Source organism: Anguilla rostrata, chromosome 8, assembly GCF_018555375.3.
Source record: "Anguilla rostrata isolate EN2019 chromosome 8, ASM1855537v3, whole genome shotgun sequence".
Lineage (NCBI taxonomy): Eukaryota > Metazoa > Chordata > Actinopteri > Anguilliformes > Anguillidae > Anguilla > Anguilla rostrata.
The window spans coordinates 8,717,508-8,739,571 of NC_057940.1; the positions used below are offsets into that span (position 1 = coordinate 8,717,508).

The 22,064-nt window shown below is 47.2% G+C and overlaps 1 protein-coding gene across 2 annotated transcripts; it reads right to left on the bottom strand.

Moving 5' to 3' along the window:
- Positions 1-68: 68 nt before the first annotated feature.
- Positions 69-20,284, bottom strand: abcf2a (ATP-binding cassette, sub-family F (GCN20), member 2a). Of its 2 annotated transcripts, none has more exons than XM_064346223.1 (15): positions 20,148-20,284; positions 18,167-18,363; positions 17,712-17,924; positions 16,481-16,663; positions 14,987-15,158; positions 13,982-14,077; positions 12,228-12,330; positions 10,902-10,997; positions 10,492-10,611; positions 9,170-9,259; positions 8,547-8,657; positions 1,833-1,895; positions 1,575-1,703; positions 969-1,172; positions 69-628 (listed from the first exon to the last, which is right to left on the bottom strand). In XM_064346223.1, the coding sequence occupies exons 2-15, from the start codon at positions 18,318-18,320 to the stop codon at positions 512-514; spliced, it is 1,851 nt and encodes a 616-aa protein (XP_064202293.1). In that variant the 5' UTR covers positions 18,321-18,363; positions 20,148-20,284; the 3' UTR covers positions 69-511. The 2 variants fall into 2 exon arrangements, with proteins under 2 accessions (XP_064202293.1, XP_064202292.1); XM_064346222.1 differs by having other exon boundaries at positions 18,167-18,366.
- Positions 20,285-22,064: the final 1,780 nt, after the last annotated feature.

A 22,064-nucleotide genomic window follows, 5' to 3' on the forward strand; every position in this document is an offset into this window, starting at 1 on the left:
GAAGTGTCCCTAGCAGTCAGCTTTGAGAAAATGCACAAAATAAAATGAATTCACTCAGAGAGAATGTATTCTGTTTACTTGTTTATTCAGACAAACCCATTATTGCAAATACAACATTAAATAAATGACAAAATAAAAGCTCTTTCAGAATGAGAAAGAAAACTTGATCCGTTCCAAGGTTATTACGTTCCTAAGATTTGTACTGTTGTAGATATGGACATTAAAATGAATAAACTGTTAAGTGCACAGAGTTGCAGTTTAATTATTCTTCTCTTTTTTTGTTTGTTTGGATAAACGAGGGGTGTTGTAAAAAGCACAAGGGCTTGATCCTTGCACGGTGCAGATGGGTCAGGTCACCAGCCAATCAGGATGCAGTATGAACTGGGGTGGGGGGTGGGGAACCATTATGCAGTTTCTGCATGCTCTTGAAAAATAGCTATGGAGACCGAGGGGGTGGTAGGTTGATGGTAATGGAGTCCACAGAGTTCTGGGTGGCGGCGTCTGGAAGATCTTAGATGTCATGCGTCTGCTTGTCAATCTTGCATTTCAAGTGCTCCTTGTACGCCAAGATGTCTCTGTTCCATTTGGTGATAGTCTGCTTCTCACAAACCCAGATCTCTTTTGCCACCTGGTGGAAGAGGTAGGAATAGCAACACGAAGATTGTTTTACTTCAGGAGCCAAAGAAATCCTATTAGAAGTCAGCACACAGCACATGCTTTCCAGGACACTTTAGAATACAGGACCATAGGCTACCGAGCAATGAAAGTACAAAGGATGCTTTATTACTACTGGAGAGGAGAAACACGCTCTTTAAGATGAAATTTATAATGACAAGTTGATTTAATCTTTATGGGGATTTCATCCTCTTCATACGACAGGGATTTGGAGTTAAAATGGCCGACGAGCGACGGAAAGACCATCTCTGGGGTCTGAAACCGCACGCCCCGGCCGTGGGAAGCGGACGTACCTGCTGGATGAGCCTGAAGTCGTGGCTGACCAAGATCATGCCGCCCTCGTAGTCGTTGATGGCGTCGGCCAGCGCGTCGATGGTCTCGATGTCCAGGTGGTTGGTGGGCTCGTCCAGGAAGAGCATGTGGGCGTTCTGCCAGGCCAGCCAGGCGAAACAGACTCGGCACTTCTGCCCGTCGGACAGGTTCCTGATGGGGCTCACCTGGGGGGAGGGAGGGAGGGCACGGTTCAGGTACGCACAGGCATGGGGAGGGGGAGGGGGACTTCAGTGAGAGAAAAACATCCTGACAACACATTTTCCTGAGAAGGTGAATGTAACAAATAAACTATAGTTAATTCTATTATAACATTGTGGAATTTCTCTAATGCAGGCTGCTCAAAAAGACATGACATGGATGTTAAATTAGAAAGGCACAAGAAAATTAGGCAAAAAATCTGGCCTGAACCTCCAAAAAGCAAGAAATTGACGAATAAACAAAAAAAATTCTAAACAGAAATAAAAACAGGAAGTCACAGCGTTCTCCCTGTTAAGCGCGTTCGGCTGCACAGGAGAACCCGTGGAAGCCGGGGAACCCGTGGAGCCCGCGGCGGCGGCGCGGCTCACCTGCTGCTTGCCCGTCAGGCCGTAGCGGCCGATGATCTTGCGCATCTCCTCCTTCTCCTTGATCTCGGGGTAGCACTTCATCATGTACTCCAGGGGGGACAGGTCCAGCTCCAGCTGCTCCGTCAGGTGCTGGGGAGGAAGGGCAGGGGGCGGGGCTTCAGTACGGAGGGCGCGGGTGCAGGGGGTCGCAGGTAAAATGGGGGATGTTTTTTTTTTAAAGAAACGCACTTTTGGGTTGCGTTAGCGGCGCGCGGTTACCTGGTGATATCTGCCGATCTTCACGTGGGAGTGCTTCCTGATCATGCCGTCTGTGGGGAGCAACTGCAGGGGAAACGAGAGGCGCATCATGAAAAGCACCAATGCGTTTTATCATGCACGCCATTAGTATAAAACCAAAACGTGAATGGAGTTTTTCAAACTGACTCATTGACTTACAGCCCAATATTTACAGCAGTAAAAACCCACTCAAGGACGCGTTAGAACGAGATCAGAAGGCACGTGACGGTAAAATTTACCATATGGGGGTAAATGGGAGTATGAATACGGGGGCAGCTAACAGCCCTGAGGAGATGGGTGTAGGAGAGTGGAGGGGGGGGTAAACGGCTCTGAGGAGATGGGTGTAAGTGGCTGTAAAAGAGTAGGGGGCAGTATAGGTGTAAGTGGCTGTAGGAGAGTAGGGGGCAGTATAGGTGTAAGTGGCTGTAGGAGAGTAGGGGGCAGTATAGGTGTAAGTGGCTGTAAAACAGTAGGGGGCAGTATAGGTGTAAGTGGCTGTAGGAGAGTAGGGGCAGTATAGGTGTAAGTGGCTGTAGGAGAGTAGGGGGCAGTATAGGTGTAAGTGGCTGTAGGAGAGTAGGGAGCAGTATAGGTCTAAGTGGCTGTAGGAGAGTAGGGGGCAGTATAGGTGTAAGTGGCTGTAGGAGAGTAGGGGGCAGTATAGGTGTAAGTGGCTGTAGAAGAGTAGGGAGCAGTATAGGTGTAAGTGGCTGTAGGAGAGTAGGGGGCAGTATAGGTGTAAGTGGCCGTAGAAGAATAGGGGGCAGTATAGGTGTAAGTGGCTGTAGAAGAGTAGGGGGCAGTATAGGTCTAAGTGGCTGTAGGAGAGTAGGGGGCAGTATAGGTCTAAGTGGCTGTAGGAGAGTAGGGGGCAGTATAGGTGCAAGTGGCTGTAGGAGAGTAGGGGGCAGTATAGGTGCAAGTGGCTGTAGGAGGAGTAGGGGCAGTATAGGTGTAAGTGGCTGTAGGAGAGTAGGGGGCAGTATAGGTGTAAGTGGCTGTAAAAGAGTAGGGGGCAGTATAGGTGTAAGTGGCTGTAAAAGAGTAGGGGGCAGTATAGGTGTAAGTGGCTGTAGGAGAGTAGGGGGCAGTATAGGTGTAAGTGGCTGTAAAATAGTAGGGGGCAGTATAGGTGCAAGTGGCTGTAGGAGAGTAGGGGGCAGTATAGGTGTAAGTGGCTATAGGAGAGTAGGGGGCAGTATAGGTGTAAATGGCTGTAAAAGAGTAGGGGCAGTATAGGTGTAAGTGGCTGTAAAAGAGTAGGGGGCAGTATAGGTGTAAGTGGCTGTAGGAGAGTAGGGGGCAGTATAGGTGTAAGTGGCTGTAAAAGAGTAGGGGGCAGTATAGGTGTAAGTGGCTGTAGGAGAGTAGGGGGCAGTATAGGTGTAAGTGGCTGTAAAAGAGTAGGGGGCAGTATAGGTGTAAGTGGCTGTAGAAGAGTAGGGGGCAGTATAGGTGTAAGTGGCTGTAGAAGAGTAGGGGGCAGTATAGGTGTAAGTGGCTGTAAAAGAGTAGGGGGCAGTATAGGTGTAAGTGGCTGTAGGAGAGTAGGGGCAGTATAGGTGTAAGTGGCTGTAGGAGAGTAGGGGGCAGTATAGGTGTAAGTGGCTGTAGGAGAGTAGGGGGCAGTATAGGTGTAAGTGGCTGTAGGAGAGTAGGGGGCAGTATAGGTGTAAGTGGCTGTAGAAGAGTAGGGGGCAGTATAGGTGTAAGTGGCTGTAGGAGAGTAGGGGGCAGTATAGGTGTAAGTGGCTGTAGGAGAGTAGGGGGCAGTATAGGTGTAAGTGGCTGTAGGAGAGTAGGGGGCAGTATAGGTGTAAGTGGCTGTAAAAGAGTAGGGGGCAGTATAGGTGTAAGTGGCTGTAGGAGAGTAGGGGGCAGTATAGGTGTAAGTGGCTGTAAAAGAGTAGGGGGCAGTATAGGTGTAAGTGGCTGTAGGAGAATAGGGGCAGTATAGGTGTAAGTGGCTGTAGAAGAGTAGGGGCAGTATAGGTGTAAGTGGCTGTAGGAGAGTAGGGGGCAGTATAGGTGTAAGTGGCTGTAAAAGAGTAGGGGGCAGTATAGGTGTAAGTGGCTGTAAAATAGTAGGGGGCAGTATAGGTGTAAGTGGCTGTAGGAGAGTAGGGGGCAGTATAGGTGTAAGTGGCTGTAGAAGAGTAGGGGGCAGTATAGGTGTAAGTGGCTGTAGGAGAGTAGGGGGCAGTATAGGTGTAAGTGGCTGTAGAAGAGTAGGGGCAGTATAGGTGTAAGTGGCTGTAGGAGAGTAGGGGGCAGTATAGGTGTAAGTGGCTGTAGGAGAGTAGGGGGCAGTATAGGTGTAAGTGGCTGTAAAAGAGTAGGGGGCAGTATAGGTGTAAGTGGCTGTAGGAGAGTAGGGGGCAGTATAGGTGTAAGTGGCTGTAGAAGAGTAGGGGGCAGTATAGGTGTAAGTGGCTGTAGGAGAGTAGGGGGCAGTATAGGTGTAAGTGGCTGTAAAAGAGTAGGGGGCAGTATAGGTGTAAGTGGCTGTAGGAGAGTAGGGGGCAGTATAGGTGTAAGTAGCTGTAGAAGAGTAGGGGGCAGTATAGGTGTAAGTGGCTGTAGAAGAGTAGGGGCAGTATAGGTGTAAGTGGCTGTAAAAGAGTAGGGGGCAGTATAGGTGTAAGTGGCTGTAGAAGAGTAGGGGGCAGTATAGGTGTAAGTAGCTGTAGAAGAGTAGGGGGCAGTATAGGTGTAAGTGGCTGTAAAAGAGTAGGGGGCAGTATAGACGGTTTCATCAGTGGCACGCGCGTTGCCAAGGTTATGCGCTTGGCCCTAAGTTAACTTCCGGTCTGTGTTTGTTTATTATTGGGTTTGTGTTTACTGGCTAATATGGCACCGATTACAAATGGAGTGAAAGTTAAACTGATGAACAGACTGATGTTGGGCTCAGGTTGTTGTGCTGTGGGGTGCAACCTGACCTCAGGAACAAACTATATTTCGAAAATTAGTAAAAATACATAATTTAACTTTGTAACCTCACTAGGAAATTTTGAAACGAATTGATGAATCCCTGCGATTATCATAGCTGGTGCTTGCCCGTTGTTACTTCGTATTTTTGAGAAATAACTGGACATCGTTACCTATTAAAATGTAAGTCCTGTAAAAATACACATAATAAACTGTATTTTAAAAAATCAACTTCATACATACACATTTAGTAATACTAATACAGCCTTATTTACTATATCAACTTAAGACAATGAATTATGTCATCGCGACCCATTAAAGTCAATGGCGCAGACGTTGCTTCATAATTTCAAACTGCTTTCCTAACGGCTATTTTGCGTCCTGCGACTTAGGTTGCAACAGTGAATATGTACGGATTCCTAGACGTGCTGATGAGAGACCACCCTTTCTCATATTAACCTCCAATATGCAAGACAGGATACTAGCAAATTTATGTCAAGTTCCATTCATTTATATGGGGTGGTCGATACACGTCCCCTTAGCAACCAAATGCTAGCGCTGGACCACGTCTGACTTATTTGCTGGCACACAAAAAAAAAACGTGAAAGTACTGAAAAAATAACAACAGGAGGATACGGATATTTTTCCTACATAACTAGGTACAGGTTGTTACCGATATTTCGCCTATTTCATATATAGTTGCGAATCAGTTTACGCTTTCCTGTCTGTCGAACGAAGGTGGTCGAATAGGTACTCTCACTCTAGCACTTTGTTTCAGGTAACAAACTCATGATAAGCGATAACTAAGCTGACCAGTAACAAGCCTGAAATAGTTATGAATTAGCTAACTAAATTGATTGTAGCTTAATTAATTCATTCTAGTTAGCTAGCCAACTAGCTAGCTAGCTAAACGTAGCTAACATTGTATAAATTATGCACAGTAACGTTAGCTCAATGCTATTAGTTCATACGCTTTAGCTACGTTTTTTTACTAACGTTATGATACCTGTTTCCAATAACTTGACAGCGTTACATTGCCTGATCATTTTTGTTGTGGTAACCTAGCAAGATGACCCAAACTATAAGAGCCACGATGTTTTCCCATCAATACATGCTATACAAATAAATAACCTACAGTAATTGCATTGGCTACACATGCTGCCCACTAGCCCCAGTTTGTGCTTCTAATCATCGTTTTTAAGCAATATCATAGAAAGAGTGCACTTTTTACTACAGGAATGAATGTGCATGTAACCCAGAACAGTTATGGATTATGTAAGGAATGTATGATGCTCAGCAAGGTGCAATACTGTCAACAGTTATCTGTTTCTGTCACTTGTTTTTCTGGTAATGTAACATTATCGCATTTCAGTTTGGCCAAGTAACGGTTCTTTTCTTCGACTGGTAACCCCAAATAATACGGGCTAGACATAGTTTTAACTAGCTAGCTAACGTAATTTACTTGTTATTTACTTTGCTTGTTATCAGAAATAGTCTAGAGGGACTCCGTTGTTATTGATTGTTTGCGGAAGTCTGCCGGAAGTCAAGTTAGGGCCAGAACAACGCACATGCGCAGTAACGTTTGTTTATGTTGTTACCGTTGAAACCTTCTATAGGTGTAAGTGGCTGTAGGAGAGTAGGGGGCAGTATAGGTGTAAGTGGCTGTAGGAGAGTAGGGGGCAGTATAGGTGTAAGTGGCTGTAGGAGAGTAGGGGGCAGTATAGGTGTAAGTGGCTGTAGGAGAGTAGGGGGCAGTATAGGTGTAAGTGGCTGTAAAAGAGTAGGGGGCAGTATAGGTGTAAGTGGCTGTAAAAGAGTAGGGGGCAGTATAGGTGTAAGTGGCTGTAGGAGAGTAGGGGGCAGTATGGGTGTAAATGGCTGGAAGGCAGTAGGGGGCAGTATAGGTGTAAGTGGCTGTAGGAGAGTAGGGGGCAGTATAGGTGTAAGTGGCTGTAGGAGAGTAGGGGCAGTATAGGTGTAAGTGGCTGTAGGAGAGTAGGGGGCAGTATAGGTGTAAGTGGCTGTAGGAGAGTAGGGGGCAGTATAGGTGTAAGTGGCTGTAGAAGAGTAGGGGGGAGATGGGTGTAAGTGGCTGTAGAAGAGTAGGGGCAGTATAGGTGTAAGTGGCTGTAGGAGAGTAGGGGGCAGTATAGGTGTAAGTGGCTGTAGAAGAGTAGGGGCAGTATAGGTGTAAGTGGCTGTAGAAGAGTAGGGGGCAGTATAGGTGTAAGTGGCTGTAGAAGAGTAGGGGGCAGTATAGGTGTAAGTGGCTGTAGGAGAGTAGGGGGCAGTATAGGTGTAAGTGGCTGTAAAAGAGTAGGGGGCAGTATAGGTGTAAGTGGCTGTAAAAGAGTAGGGGGCAGTATAGGTGTAAGTGGCTGTAAGAGATTAGGGGGCAGTATAGGTGTAAGTGGCTGTAGAAGAGTAGGGGGCAGTATAGGTGTAAGTGGCTGTAGAAGAGTAGGGGGCAGTATAGGTGTAAGTGGCTGTAGGAGAGTAGGGGGCAGTATGGGTGTAAATGGCTGGAAGGCAGTAGGGGGCAGTATAGGTGTAAGTGGCTGTAGAAGAGTAGGGGGCAGTATAGGTGTAAGTGGCTGTAAAAGAGTAGGGGGCAGTATAGGTGTAAGTGGCTGTAGGAGAGTAGGGGGCAGTATAGGTGTAAGTGGCTGTAGGAGAGTAGGGGGCAGTATAGGTGTTAGTGGCTGTAGGAGAGGTAGGGGGGAGATGGGTTGTAAGTGGCTGTAGAAGAGTAGGGGCAGTATAGGTGTAAGTGGCTGTAGAAGAGTAGGGGGCAGTATAGGTGTAAGTGGCTGTAGAAGAGTAGGGGGCAGTATAGGTGTAAGTGGCTGTAGAAGAGTAGGGGGCAGTATAGGTGTAAGTGGCTGTAGAAGAGTAGGGGGCAGTATAGGTGTAAGTGGCTGTAGGAGAGTAGGGGGCAGTATAGGTGTAAGTGGCTGTAAAGAGTAGGGGGCAGTATAGGTGTAAGTGGCTGTAGGAGAGTAGGGGGCAGTATAGGTGTAAGTGGCTGTAAAATAGTAGGGGGCAGTATAGGTGTAAGTGGCTGTAGAAGAGTAGGGGCAGTATAGGTGTAAGTGGCTGTAGAAGAGTAGGGGGCAGTATAGGTGTAAGTGGCTGTAGGAGATTAGGGGGCAGTATGGGTGTAAATGGCTGTAAGACAGTAGGGGGCAGTATAGGTGTAAGTGGCTGTAAGACAGTAGGGGGCAGTATAGGTGTAAGTGGCTGTAGGACAGTAGGGGGCAGTATAGGTGTAAGTGGCTGTAGAAGAGTAGGGGGCAGTATAGGTGTAAGTGGCTGTAGAAGAGTAGGGGGCAGTATAGGTGTAAGTGGTCTGTAGGAGAGTAGGGGGCAGTATAGGTGTAAGTGGCTGTAAAAGAGTAGGGGCAGTATAGGTGTAAGTGGCTGTAGAAGAGTAGGGGCAGTATAGGTGTAAGTGGCTGTAAGAGATTAGGGGGCAGTATAGGTGTAAGTGGCTGTAGAGAGTAGGGGGCAGTATAGGTGTAAGTGGCTGTAAGAAAGTAGGGGGCAGTATAGGTGTAAGTGGCTGTAGGAGAGTAGGGGGCAGTATAGGTGTAAGTGGCTGTAGGAGAGTAGGGGGGAGATGGGTGTAAGTGGTTTTAAGAGCACAGGGGCAGTATGGGTGTAAATGGCTGTAGGACAGTAGGGGGCAGTATAGGTGTAAATGGCTGTAGGAGAGTAGGGGGCAGTATAGGTGTAAGTGGTTTTAAGAGCACGGGGGCCGTATCGTACCTCTCCTGTAAGGAGCTTCAGCAGCGTCGACTTCCCGGCCCCGTTGGGCCCCACCAGGGCCACCCGCGTGTCCAGGTCTATACCGAACTCCAGGTTATTATAAATGTGAGGCTGGGGAAACAGGGCAGAGTAAGTCCTGATGTGTTCAAGGGCAACGAAGTGCCCTATTCCAGTGGCTCTCAACCTCGGTCCTGAAGACCCCCCTGTGTATGCCAGTTTCCACTTCAACCACAGTTGCAGAACCAGTTCCAGAATTTTAACAAGCTCTTCATTTCTCAATTAGGTGCTTTTCATGTTTAGATTGACCATTTACCCTCTTAAACCACATGTCAGAAATATCTGTGCATGCAATGAAGAATAAAAGTCCCAGGTTCAGATAATGACAAAGCAGCAAAACAATTAAGACTGCATTGAATCAATAGGCTCCTAAGTAATGAAAGTCTAGACACTAAAATTTGGCAGATAACGAACAATTCAAAGACAAAGCAAATGACAAACAAGCAAAACCTGTTGAATTACTAAGTTTAAGGGAAAAAATTATTTAAAATGACAAACTAAATAAGGTGGATCTCCTCTCAGGAGGGCTGAGGGAGGACCTCCACAGACCCGGGCAGGACCCTCACCGCGTCGTCAGTGTACTTGAAGCTGACGTTCTGGACCATGATTACCGGAGGGGGTATCTTCCCACAGGGAGGAAAAACAAATGACAGGGTCTAGACGGAGAGAGAGTTTACGTTTAAAATCCTTCATCACAAAAATAAACGACACAACGCATCAAACGCTACTTACGTCACTGTCCAATTCATTCATACCGAAACGTTTACGCTTCACATGCTAAAAAGAGACTTTCGTATCAAACTAAGACACACCTTCATGATGGAAGAAATTAACCAAACTTATGAACTATGCACAATTTCATAAATGTGGCCACACTTCAAATCATTCTGAAAATAAATTCTTGCAGATGGTGTTACACACTTCTTCCAAGACCTAAATGTGGTCCTAGGTCAGCAAACTTAAGTTGTTGGGACTTTTGGGTGTGTCCAAAGGTAGCAGATAGTGTGAGTAGCACCCTTTCATTGTGCTCTGTGGATTCCCTCAGAAGAGTGTCTCTCAGTGTGCGCGTGAGTGTGTTTGCGCGTGTGTAAGCGCACGTCTTAACTACTGCTTGTATTTTTGCATAGACTGCGTTGTTGCTGTTCGTTTGTGTTAGTGTTAATCAGTTTAACCTTCAGGGTCCAAGTTGAACTATGCGGTTGTTCCCTGCACTTGGACCGGTACTTCTCTCTAGGGTTTTCGTCATACTTGTTCCTGGTTATGGTTATACACTTTGTTGTACGTCGCTCTGGATAAGAGCGTCTGCCAAATGCCTGTAATGTAATGTGTGGCGTGCGTGTGTGTGTGCTGCTCTAAACGGGGGTGTGTGTGTGTGTGTGTGTGTGTGCGCTGCTCTAAACGGGGGTGGGGGTGCCGCTGGATCAGTTAAACGCTTCGGTCCAGTCTTTGTCACGGCGCCGCTGCGCTGAGAACATACTGCTCGGCGGCGGCGCTACAATTCGGCCTTTTGTTTACATCAGGTCACCGCGGCAACCCCACAGACGGAACTGCTGCGCCCTTACAAGGCATTCATTTGTCAGGGCAGGACAGCCCTTTGGCCAGCGAATGTGCACTCACAGCCAAGAATCATCCTGTACAGTATTTACGGGTGAACTGGTGGAACTGTCCGTCAAACTGATGGCATTTTTCCCATGCAGCCTGTTAGTCCTCCCCAGTACTTTGCTCAAATCACCTGGATTTGCCCAATGAGCACAATTCTTCAGCCAGGAGGCGGAGCTAATCAGTGTAATCACTTGGCTGAGTTCATGGATGGAACAAACACAAGGCAGGACTTTTACTCCCTGACCCCGGAACTTTCCGCCTCTGCTCGTCAGCCACCTGCGCTCACCTTGTCATTTACCACGCGCTCTGTCAAGCCCGATGCTACCATCTTCTGCAGGGTCTTCTCTTTGCTCTGAGCCTGTCGGGCCAGCTTGGCTGAGCCGTGGCCAAACCGTGCGATGTAGTTCTGAGCAGGAGGGGACGCAGGGTTAGCGTGCATTTATCTGTCTCACACCAAAGGTCACAGTAACACTAGCTCTGGGTTTTTCCTACATAACATCAGAAACTTCCACAAGGACTGTACATTCAGCTCATCTGCACAAACTTAAATGTGGTACGTTTTTATTTGCCGACTACAATAAAGACCCATTCCATCAAAAGGAATTACTTGCAATGAACTGTGTTTATTTAAGGCTCTCTGCAGTAATGAGCGGAGTAGTTAAATTCCACCCCGAGTCACCAGGTGGCAGCATTTACCTTCATGTGTGCGATCTGGTCCTGCTCCCAGTTGTATCGCTTCATCTGATTCTCCTCCAGCTCCTCTCTGGTCTTCACGTACTGGTCATAGTTACCCTTCATTAAAAATAGACGGCCGTCAGGATGCTTGTGTAACACAAACCGTTAGACCTGCCCTTCGAGAAAAAGGACACTGCGCAGAACGGGGATGGACACCGAAATCAAACACAGGTCCTGCACAGGCCCCACTCATTATGTACACAGGCCACGAGCTGACCAATGGGCCGCACTGTCCAAAGAACAGTCTGTACATGCAGATTTTTACTGTACTAGGCAGCACAAGAAAATGCTTTAACTACATTACAGATACTGCAGCCCTGTTCTGCAACACTATCTTTAGCCTCAAGTGTCAATCGATCAGCAAACTGGGTTTTACACGCCGACTATGGCTTATTATCGCCCAAACGCCCACAGGACTCTGGTGGTGAATATCAGAGCAGAATCTACCATCGAGCAGGAGAAGGATTCATGTGCAGCCCTTATAACAAGAGCACGCCAAATAAGACCATGAATCAAAGACTTCCGCATTAGAATATCAAGTCCTTCTATATCACAATATAACCATTAGATCAGTGTTTCTCAGCCCTGGTCCTGGGGACCCACTGCCCTGCATGTTTTAGATGTCTCCCTGCTCCAGCACACCTGATTCAAATGAATGGGTCGTCATCAAGCTCTGCAGAAGCCTGATAACGACCCATTCATTTGAATCAGGTGTGCTGGAGCAGGGAGACATCTAAAACATGCAGGGCAGTGGGTCCCCAGGACCAGGGCTGAGAAACAGTGCATCAGATAATGAGCGTGGAGACTGGTAAATGGACTGAATTTATATAGCACTTTTATCCAAAGCGCTTTACAATTGATGCCTCTCATTCGCCAGAGCAGTTATGGGTTAGGGGTTAGGTGTCTTGCTCAAGGACACTTCGACACGCCCAGGGCGGGGTTTGAACCGGCAACCCTCCGACTGCCAGACAATCGGTCTTATCTCCTGAGCTATGTCGCCCCATGGGTGTGTGTGTGTGCGCTGCTCTAAACGGGGGTGGGGGTGCCGCTGGATCAGTTAAACGCTTCGGTCCAGTCTTTGTCAAGGCGCCGCCGCGCTGAGAACATACTGCTCGGCGGCAGCGCTACAATTCGGCCTTTTGTTTACATCATGTCACCGCGGCAACCCCACAGACGGAACTGCTCCGCCATTACAAGGCATTCATTTGTCACACCCACACCCACTGCAGAGGACAGAACGCAGGGCACTGTTTACTGGCTGTAGCCTTTTTAGTGGGCGGTGCCTACCGTGTAGTACTTGAGTTTCCGCTGGTGCAGGTGGATGATGTTGGTGCACACGCCGTTCAGGAAGTCCTGAGAGTGGGAGATGAGCACCAGGATCCGCCTGAACCTGAGCAACGAGCAAACGAGACAGTCAGACCCACCAGAGAGCTCCGTCCATACCTGCTACCTGGGAGACTGTGCATAGGAGACCGTCAGATCCACCGTTTGACCAGAGAGCTCTGTCCACACGCTACCCGGGAGACTGTGCATACCACATCATCTCATTAGCACGTTCAGTCAACACATTCACTAGCCCGCACTGCTGGCTAAAGTCATCAAGCAACACACAGGGGCAGTCTCTTATCTTGTCGCGCGCTGCATGCTATAAAAAGTATCTATGCTTGGCAAATTCATCCAAAAAAAAAACGTAAATACCACACGCTCTCATTAGCACGTTCAGTCAACACACTTAACCCCACACCGCTTGCTAAAGTAATCAAGCAACACACAGGGGTGGTGGTCTCTAATCCTGTAGCTCTCTGCATGCTATAAAAAGTGTCTGCGCTTGAAAAATTCATCCAAAAAAAAAAATAGATAAAGATTTTTTACTTGACAGGAAGGAGAACGTTGCACGGTTACAGACGATTTGTTTACTTTTTGCACGTTGAGCTGGCACGAGTCCCCAGCACTGCGGTGACATCACCAGGCGCTTACATCATCAGGCACTTATATCTGCATACGTGTTGGACTGCCAACTGATCTTTGGCCGGCTGAGCTGTCTTTACGCCAGCGAATGGCGAGAGGTTATCACTTCTCAGAATGTCATGTAGAGCGTGTGGGACTACAAAGGGGGCGGGGATAAGCACGCCTCCGCTGCTGCTGGCCACAAACCCATTTCCTGCATGAACTCCTGAAGTCCAGCTGAAGGAAGTTAGACTGCACACGTTTCCACCAGAGGGAAAACTCCCAACATTCCATGGGAAACGAACCCGGTACCCACCCTGGGAAAGTGAATGTTACCCCACATTTCCCCTCCACCCTTATCCTAAAGCTTAATGAAAACTGACCCTAAGAACAACAGTCACGGTGGGGCGTCCAAATCTGACCACACGCTGTATCAACTGAAAATCCAAGCAGTCTCTGCAGTTCACCAAACCGATTAGTTCACTTTAAATGGGCACGTCCTTGACTAACCAAATACTTGACAAGGTGAATATTAAAGTTCTTTTAAATGGTGTGCATTAAAAAAGTTTTTTTTTTTTTTTTTTTTAAACAGTTTTTTTGTTCCATTTTAATGCGACTGAAAGGAAAACCCACGCTGTTCCTGAATTACTGAATCTGCTATGACAGGAATTTGGCGTCCGCATTCCGGCAGGCAGAGCGTAGAGCGAAACGAGGCCAGGCAGGTCCCAGAAAACCTGCGGTATTTCCGCTTCGTCCGTTTAACGATATTCTAGACGGCAGGGTTCAGATGTTAAGAGAAGAACCATTTGCTTAAAAAAAGCAGGACTGCCAAACCCCGTTCCTGGAGACCTACCTTCCTGTAGGTTTTCATTTACGCCCTAATTTGACGCACCGGATTCTACCAATTAGCAGCTCAACCAGATCTCAAGCTGTTGAGTGAGGTGCGCTTTCTTGTGGTTGGAGTGTAAACCTACAGGACGGTAGATCTCCAGGAACAGGGTTGGGCAGCCCTCTTATAAAGGCATTAACCTGGGCTCTAGAAAGGCAGCAGTGGAGCATTCGCCCACGGAATCGTCACAAAAAGGCGGACTCACTGTTTAAGCTCCTCCTCCAGCCACACGCAGGCGTCCAGGTCCAGGTGATTGGTGGGCTCGTCCAGAAGCAACATGAAAGGCTTGATGAACAGGGCCCTGGGACAGAGGAGAGGCACGGGTGGGGAGACAGCAGGTAGGGGGAGCAGGGGGGGCGGGTGGAGCGCATCAGCATAACGCTATTGTTTTTGTCCCGCCCAGCCGCGGCTTGGGCGCTGCAGGGCGGCGGCGCTATCATTCGGCCGATACATCACGCCGTCAGCTCGACGCTTCGGTCCTTTTTGTCACAGCGCCACTGGGCGCTGGGACGCACCATCAGGGCAGGCGGCGCTGTACCAGATAGTGTCTTTATTCTCAGCTGAGAAAGCTTCGTAATTGTACCTTATTTGGAACCGCGGCTCAGAGGCTGCCTACGCATCAGAAAACCTGTGCAGTGCTGGGCCGCAATGAGGTAAGTAAGTACAGTCTTGTCCTTGATATTAATATGCATGCCAACAGGCGAGTTAACCTCAAAATAGGTCAAAGAAATGCTTGATCAGCACAGTGCCGTTGATGCAAAGCACCGTGAGTGCTAGTGGTGCCCCCTTGTGGAGAACCTTTAGCCTACTATACGTGAGCGAGCAATGAGCAGAGTCAGTGCGTGTTACAAGCCAAGTCCATGAGGTGCTTCGCATCCAAAAAGGCAGTTCATTAACCTATTAATCACCTTCGAAAGGCTGCATGTCCCCAACATATGACTACATTTAGGGGCGACATAGCTCAGGAGGTAAGACCCATTGTCTGGCAGTCGGAGGGTTGCCGGTTCAAACCCCGCCCTGGGCATGTCGAAGTGTCCTTGAGCAAGACACCTAACCCCTAACCGCTCTGGCGAATGAGAGGCATCAATTGTAAAGCGCTTTGGATAAAAGCGCTATATAAATGCAGTCCATTTACCATTTACACACCATCCCTTGCTTTCATTTGCACAAAATGGAGGCGATACTTAAAGCACATCTGGCAGAGCCGTACCGGGCCAGGGCCACGCGCATCCTCCAGCCTCCGCTGAAGTCCTTGAGCTTCTTGCGCTGCATGGCGGCGGTGAAGCCCAGGCCGTGCAGGATGCGGGAGGCCCGCACCTCCGCCTTGTCCGCGTCCAGCTCCTCCAGGCGCTCGTACAGCTCCATCAGCTTCTCGCACTCGGCTGCGTGGGGGTGGGGGTGGGGGTGGGGGAGGAGAGAGACGGGAGGAGAGCGGGGACGCAGAGGGTTAAATTTCACCACCGTCAAAAACTGCAAAAGCACACCAAGGGGCCTGATTTACTGAGAGCTTTTGCATGTGCAAAACCCTTTTAGCATGCTAACAACAAGTAACACAACCAACGATTGGTGCATAACAATACTGTGACCAATCACTGGTCAAGTTATTGGCTTTGTGTGCGCGACAGGTCTTAGTAAATCAGGCCCTAAGTGTTGGTTTGGGAATTGGGATTGCAACTCTGAGGTTGCAGGTTTGATTCCCAGGTGGGGCACTGCCATTGTACCCTTGAGCCAAAGTCTTAACCTGAACTGCTTCAGTAAATATACAACTGTGCAATGTGACTATCATCTGCTGAATGTCTTAAATATACGCACTAGGTGAATCAGGTTTAAAATCTTAAACCTGTTCAAACATTTTCCCATTTTTCACTTGACTGTGCAGATGCCATCAGTAGAATAAAGCTTATTTTTCAGTGAAGGCAGAGCTCCTAGTATTTCTTGCCAGCGATCTACAGCTGGGTTGGCCGTCCAACTTCTGGTACAACTATAAGGTCAAAGGTCATTTCATTTACACAATGGCAGAGCTACAAGCACGGGAGGCACGTCCATGGTACTGAGCCAAGACCAAATCATCCCACACAAATCTGGCTCAAATTCAACTTTAACAGCCAACGTGGCATTACTTCAAGAATGCATTTTTGACAAGGATACAATTTGCCAAAGCGGAAATGGACCAACAAAACCCTAGTCTGTAACGGTACTTGCAGGGATCCAATAGCAGAATAGAATGTAGCACCTTCCCAGGTTGCTACGGTTTCTGACTTTTCAGAAATCATTGTCCCTCGCTCCGATAATTCATCACATGACAGGCACACGTGACGAGGATGAGCGTATCCCCGAGGAATGAGTCTGCCAGCAACGTCAGGTACGTGCTCGAGCTGTGCCATATCAGTAGCTCAAGGGAGGTATTGGAGGACTCATTTTCACACCAGACCAACACAGCTCCATGGTAACCTGTTCAGGACATCGTGGTTTTCATTTCAACCCTAATTTGGCACACCTGACTATTTACCAGCCCAAAGCCCTGCTCTAGCTGTTGAATGAGGTGTGCTTTGTTGGGGTTGAAGTAAAAGCCTTCAGGACGACAGACCTCCAGGAACAGAGTTGGGAACCGATGATCCGTACAGACAGAAGACGCGTGTGTGCGCATGTAGGGAAGCGATGTAGACGTAGTGCGCGTGTGTGTGTGTGTGTGCGCGTTACTCACAGTCCTCGTGAGCGAGCCGCTCGGCCTCCTTCTCCAGCTTGATGCGCTCCTCGTCCACCTCCATCACGCACTGCAGCGCCGTCTTGTCGCTGGGGGCCATCTCGCGCGTCAGGTGGTAGATGTCGATGTGCTCGGGCACGGGGATCTCGCGGTAGCCGATCGCCGACAGCAGCATGGACTTGCCTGCGAGACACCGGTGCGGCCCGTAAGAACGGAGACGGAAGGGCGGCCCTCCGACATGGTCACGTGATCCAGTGCTGGCATTCAAGCTGCCTTTCTCACCGCAGCCACATCTGATAGGCCCAGACATGCCACAGAACAGCTCTCACAGCCAATCAGAAGCTGTCACGATGAGGAAGGCCAATCATCCGACCTGACAGAAAGATCCCGACTGCCCTTTTCCTTGAGGTCTCTCTCTTTAACAGCTGCTCACTGGTGACAGAAGGGAGCCTCTCAAGATGGCGACACAGGGTGGGCAAAGGGGTCGTGTATAAATAGCCTTTACCGTGACATCAGCGTAATAGCACAGGAGAGCAAAGTGTACAAGCTCACAGGAGCAGGGTGAAATTTCGAAGCGGCTGAAAGCCAAGCACCGAGCCAGCCGAAACCCAAGAACGCAGACGCTCCCTATGGACGCCCCCAGAGCCGCTGAGCACTGTACCTGGAGCAGGGCTAGCCAGGGCTCAGGAATTATGTCACAGTCTGGTAGGCAGACCACATGACCTTTCCACTGCAAGTGGCTAAGTCTAACTGGTACAGAGCCTGCCATTTCAGGATTAGTAACAGGTTCTAAGTGTTAATTATCCTCTTCATAGTACTAGCTCATCTTAATCTACTGACATACACTTATTCTCTTCACGTTACATTACATTTATTTAGCAGACGTTTATATCCAAAGCGACGTACAAAAGTGCATATCATGGTTATTGGACAACTACAAAACACAGGCTCTTAGGATTCAGAGGCGACATAGCTCAGGAGGTAAGAACGATTGTCTGGCAGTCGGAGGGTTGCCGGTTCAAACCCCACCCTGGGCGTGTCGAAGTGTCCTTGAGCAAGACACCTAACCCCTAACTGCTCTGGCGAATGAGAGGCATCAATTGTAAAGCGCTTTGGATAAAAGCGCTATATAAATGCAGTCCATTTACCATTCAGGTTGGCCTGGACAAAGGAGCCCGTCACCCGGGCACCGCATAGTTACTCATGAGTGGGGGGGGAAGAGCCGGGTCACCTGTGCCGTTGAGGCCAATGAGGCCGTAGCGCCGCCCGGAGTTGAGCTCCAGGCTGGTGTCGCTCAGCAGCTCCTGGCCGTGGAAGGTGAGGGAGAGGCTGCTGATGTGCACGTCGGTGCTGTTCGGGTGGGACGCCAGCACGCCCGTCACCGCCCGCGCCTCCGTCTTCTTCAGCTCGAACTCGTCCAGCTCCTGGGTCAGGCTGTCCACCCCTGCCACAAGGGGAGGGGGGGGGAGCAAGAGAGGTGTAATTCAGACACTTCCCCAGAGGACAACTTTCCACGCTCACTCGCACAGGTTAGAAGTGTAAAATAATTCAAAAGCGGTTTTATTCAGCAACAGAAAACCTACACACACCAAACAGAATTGAACATCTCCCATCAGTCACAGTCTCTGGAATCTCTTCCACATGCTTTTCTAAAAGCGAAAGTGCCCATTATTCTCCGTGGCTCACCATTCTCATCTCCGTTCTCCTGGCCCTCTGCCCTCTCAATCTCAGTCTCAGTCTCAGTCTCTCCGTTCAGCTCGTCGGTCTTCTTGGTGCGTTGGCGAGCTTTGGCGGCCTCCTTCTTCTTCGCCGCCTTCTTCTTGGCCAGATCGGACGGCATGGTCGTAGACCTCGGGTACAGATATAAACCAGACGACCGCAACCTACTGGGCAGATAGGCTGAGCTGTAATCACGGAAGCTAGGACAGGATGTGGAACATCATAAGTATGGGAAAGTAGCTTAATCGCTTGAACCTCAACCCAAACGTGAAATAACCGGGGCATTTTATTTCGAGTTTCGAACAAATAAAGGCATTGTTCAAACTTCTCGCTGTGTTTAGCGGTCTAACGTTACTGCCCAACACGTACCCAAGGAACAAACGCAGACCGCATTATGGATTTTGCTTTGCCGCTAGCCAGCAACGTGAACACTTATGTATCCAAACAAGGAAAAGGGCAGCCGTTGTCTGATCTGATTTCCTTCCCCCTACCCACCGCCCATCCTTACCCGGCTACTTCACATTTGGAAACAACGCATTTTCACACCTCAAAATTGGCTATCGAAAGAAACAACGTTTCCGGATTACTGACATTTAACTTAAACTTTAAATTTAAGTCACACTCAGTTTGAAAATTCACAATCAGTCGGTAATAAGAACGGCAAACTTCACTACCGCTAGCAAACTAGCTAACTTAGCACGTGTTTTACTTGGCTAGCTAAGCTAACCGGCTAGCATTACAGTCTCGCGTTAGTAAGCGCATCCCGAAAACGCTACAATGTAGCCAACCGGCTAGACGGTGATATCTGGTAAATTTAAACACTGGGGTTTGTTACAATAAAAAATGTTTTAAAACGGATACTTCGTGTTAAGCCAAACACCCAAATCACAGCGAATGCCACCAAACCTCTACCTAACATTACCACCAGTCTCCATTGTCATTAATTGCAACACAGTTCTGAGACAGGCCTAACGTTATTGCTTAAGTCCGGCTGTCCAGCCAAGTTAGCCGGTTAACATTAGCGGCTCCGCCTTGGCGTTTCGACAATTAAGTCACAATACGTTAAATGGCTAACGTGACCTAACGTTGCCCATTTAAAATAGTGTAGCTACTATTCTGCCACTTTCCATGGCACCAATTTAACATTAAAGATAGCAACAGTACCTCCCGTTTGTCTTTTAATTCCTAGGCCTAACTTGGATAACGTTAAGGCTAGTTCAATTAGCTAATAGCCAACTCCGTACAGTAATATAGCTACATTACTTTTAAATTATCATATTAAATATGTTAGTTCGTTATTTTAGCTAAAACTATATATTTTTAAATAATATTTTGGCGAATAGATTGTTAGTAGGTTAGGAGCCCCATCCAAAAATACCGACAGTGTTCAAAGCCTATAAAACGTTTGCCATCCTTTTTTCTAACACTAGGCCTCGACTCGGCAGCCGGCAGCTGAGTTAGGCTAACGAGCTAATTAGCTCAAAATCGAAATGTAACATTTACAATTTCACAGGAAATTTCTACGCGATACCCAACTAGTAAACTACGACAATTTCAACCACCGTGAAACTATTGTCATAATCAGTTATTGTCAGCCAGTATTCTGTATGCAGCCAAGTTAGTTAGCAAGAGAAAAGTAATCAGGGTAACATCGGTTAGCTTGGTAGCCAATTTCTCTGCCTAAATCGAGTTTTTTACGGCTCCGTCTGCTTCGACACTGCGTTGTGTGCATCATGGTTTCAGCCCCGTTAGCTTGCCGCATTGCCCCGGTTTTGTCGCTAGTTCACTAATCGAGCCCATTTCACTATATAATCGTCGAAATTGTTCTTTTTTAATAAAGTTTATACGAGCGAATAAAGCCATATTTGTTATGGAGCAGTTGCTACATTCATTTATTATACGAAATCCAAAAACTAAAAAGGTAGTAAGATTCATATTTTCTCCTTACCTTTCCCTTTAGTCACCGGCGACACTGAGGGATGAGGGGGAACCAAGCCAATCTCGCGTGTCCACAATACCGGTTCGACAACCAATCAAATGCCGAATATTATTGTCTTAAATATGGCGGGACTTTGACTCCACCTTTTCTACGGGGATGTTGGGAAAAGTAGTTTTAGGCCATTATGATGTCTTAAAATAAAAACGGCAAGAATTTTCAAAAATATAAACAATTATAATTGTTCATTGATACAATTCTGAAGATATTAAAGTACTGATTTATAACATCAGTTTAGGCAAAATTCAGTCAGAGTTATCCAATATGAATATAATGAATTTAAATAAATAATGTCCTCCTAGTTCAAGAGTAGACTTTCAGTAATGAATTTAAGTTATGAAAAACTAAGAATCTAAATGAGTAAGACATGACTATACAGAGTGGGTTTAAATCAGGCTGCCATGCCCTTTTCTATCCTAATTGTGTGCACTTAATTCAGGCCATATTTTATAATATCCTATGCCCATGGCTAATAACCATTCCACAAATACCATATATAAGCACATCATTTAGCTGCTAACTTGTGGGGGGAAATCCTATTTAATTAGTACACCACATGGCGGGAATGTCACCGAAACACAAAACTGAAGAAAACAAGGGCACATAGTGAAAAGAGCACAGAGAACAAAATGCAATCATAAATGAATCTACCAAATAACGTTTTTGCAATTAGGATTGCAATTCGGACCACTCAGCCACTGTGAATGTTCCCAAAACATGTGTGGATAAAATATCTGTGGTTCATTCTGTCAAAATGCAACACTAATTCTGATGCCTATATATAGAAACAGCAAAGGCCTTCCAATTATATTTATGGTCGTATAGCAGAGTCGAGTCAAGTCATAATTTATTTTAAGTGCATTTCACAGAGGTCTCAACACACTGTGGGCCTACATTTACAAAACAAAGTATAAGATAATAAACAAAAATAAAAGATAATACACAGCAAATCAACAACAACATAACAATAATGAAAGGCAACAATAATAATAATAATAATAATAATAATAATAATAATAATAAAACTAATTTAGGGCTGTCCAACCAGAAAATGAAACCAGTCAGGATGGGCCAGAGGAGAGTGGAGAACAGGTGTGTCTTCAGTCTTCTTTTGAAAACATTAAGAGAACTTACACGTCTGATGGAGGAGGACCATTCCAGAGGTGAGGACCATGGCATTGGAATGCTCTGCTCCCAGGTAATTTCTGGTTATTAAATCTTGGAAGTGAAAAATAACCCGCTCCTTGGGAGAGCAGAGTGCATGCTGGTGTTTATGGTGTAATGAGATCAGAGTAGGTAGCATGTTGCCAGGGCTTTATATGCTAACAGAAGTATTTTGCAGTCAGCTCCAGCTTGCACTGGCGGCCAGTGGAGGGCAGACACAATAGGAGTTAAATGGTCATATTTTCAGTTTTTTTGTTGGGAGGCTGGCCACAGCATTCTGAATAAGTTGAAGACTTTTGGTGGTTGTTTTAGGTAGACTAGAAACAAGGACCATTACAGTAATCTAATATGGAAGACACAGATGTGTGTATCAACATTTTGACATCAGCCATTGCTAAGACTGGCCGGATCTGAGCAATGTCACGAAGATGGAAAAAATGCAGTCCTAGTTACGGCCTTAATGTGTGTCTGAAATGAGAGGGAGGGATCAAAGTTTACACCAAGATTTTTGATATGTGATGGCTGGTCTAACAACTAGTAGCTCTGTTTTAACAGCATTTAGAGTAGCCTATGCTTAGTAGTTGAAGGTGTTTAAATATGTGAAATCAGCAGGGGTGGTGATCGGTTGAAATAAAAAACCTGCATACTCTCTGCCAGCCATGGCACATGATTGGAAACCTCTGATTACATTTTTTTTTTAAATTA

Bases quoted from the DNA above. Each gene is read 5' to 3' on its own strand.
- abcf2a (XM_064346223.1), bottom strand. From the start codon at position 18,320: ATGCCGTCCGATCTGGCCAAGAAGAAGGCGGCGAAGAAGAAGGAGGCC. The intron at 16,664-17,711 runs GTGACCCGGCTC...GGTGTCTCGCAG, and splicing joins CATTGGCCTCAACGGCACAG to GCAAGTCCATGCTGCTGTCG. The intron at 12,331-13,981 runs GTGAGTCCGCCT...CTCGTTGCTCAG, and splicing joins CTGGAGGAGGAGCTTAAACA to GTTCAGGCGGATCCTGGTGC.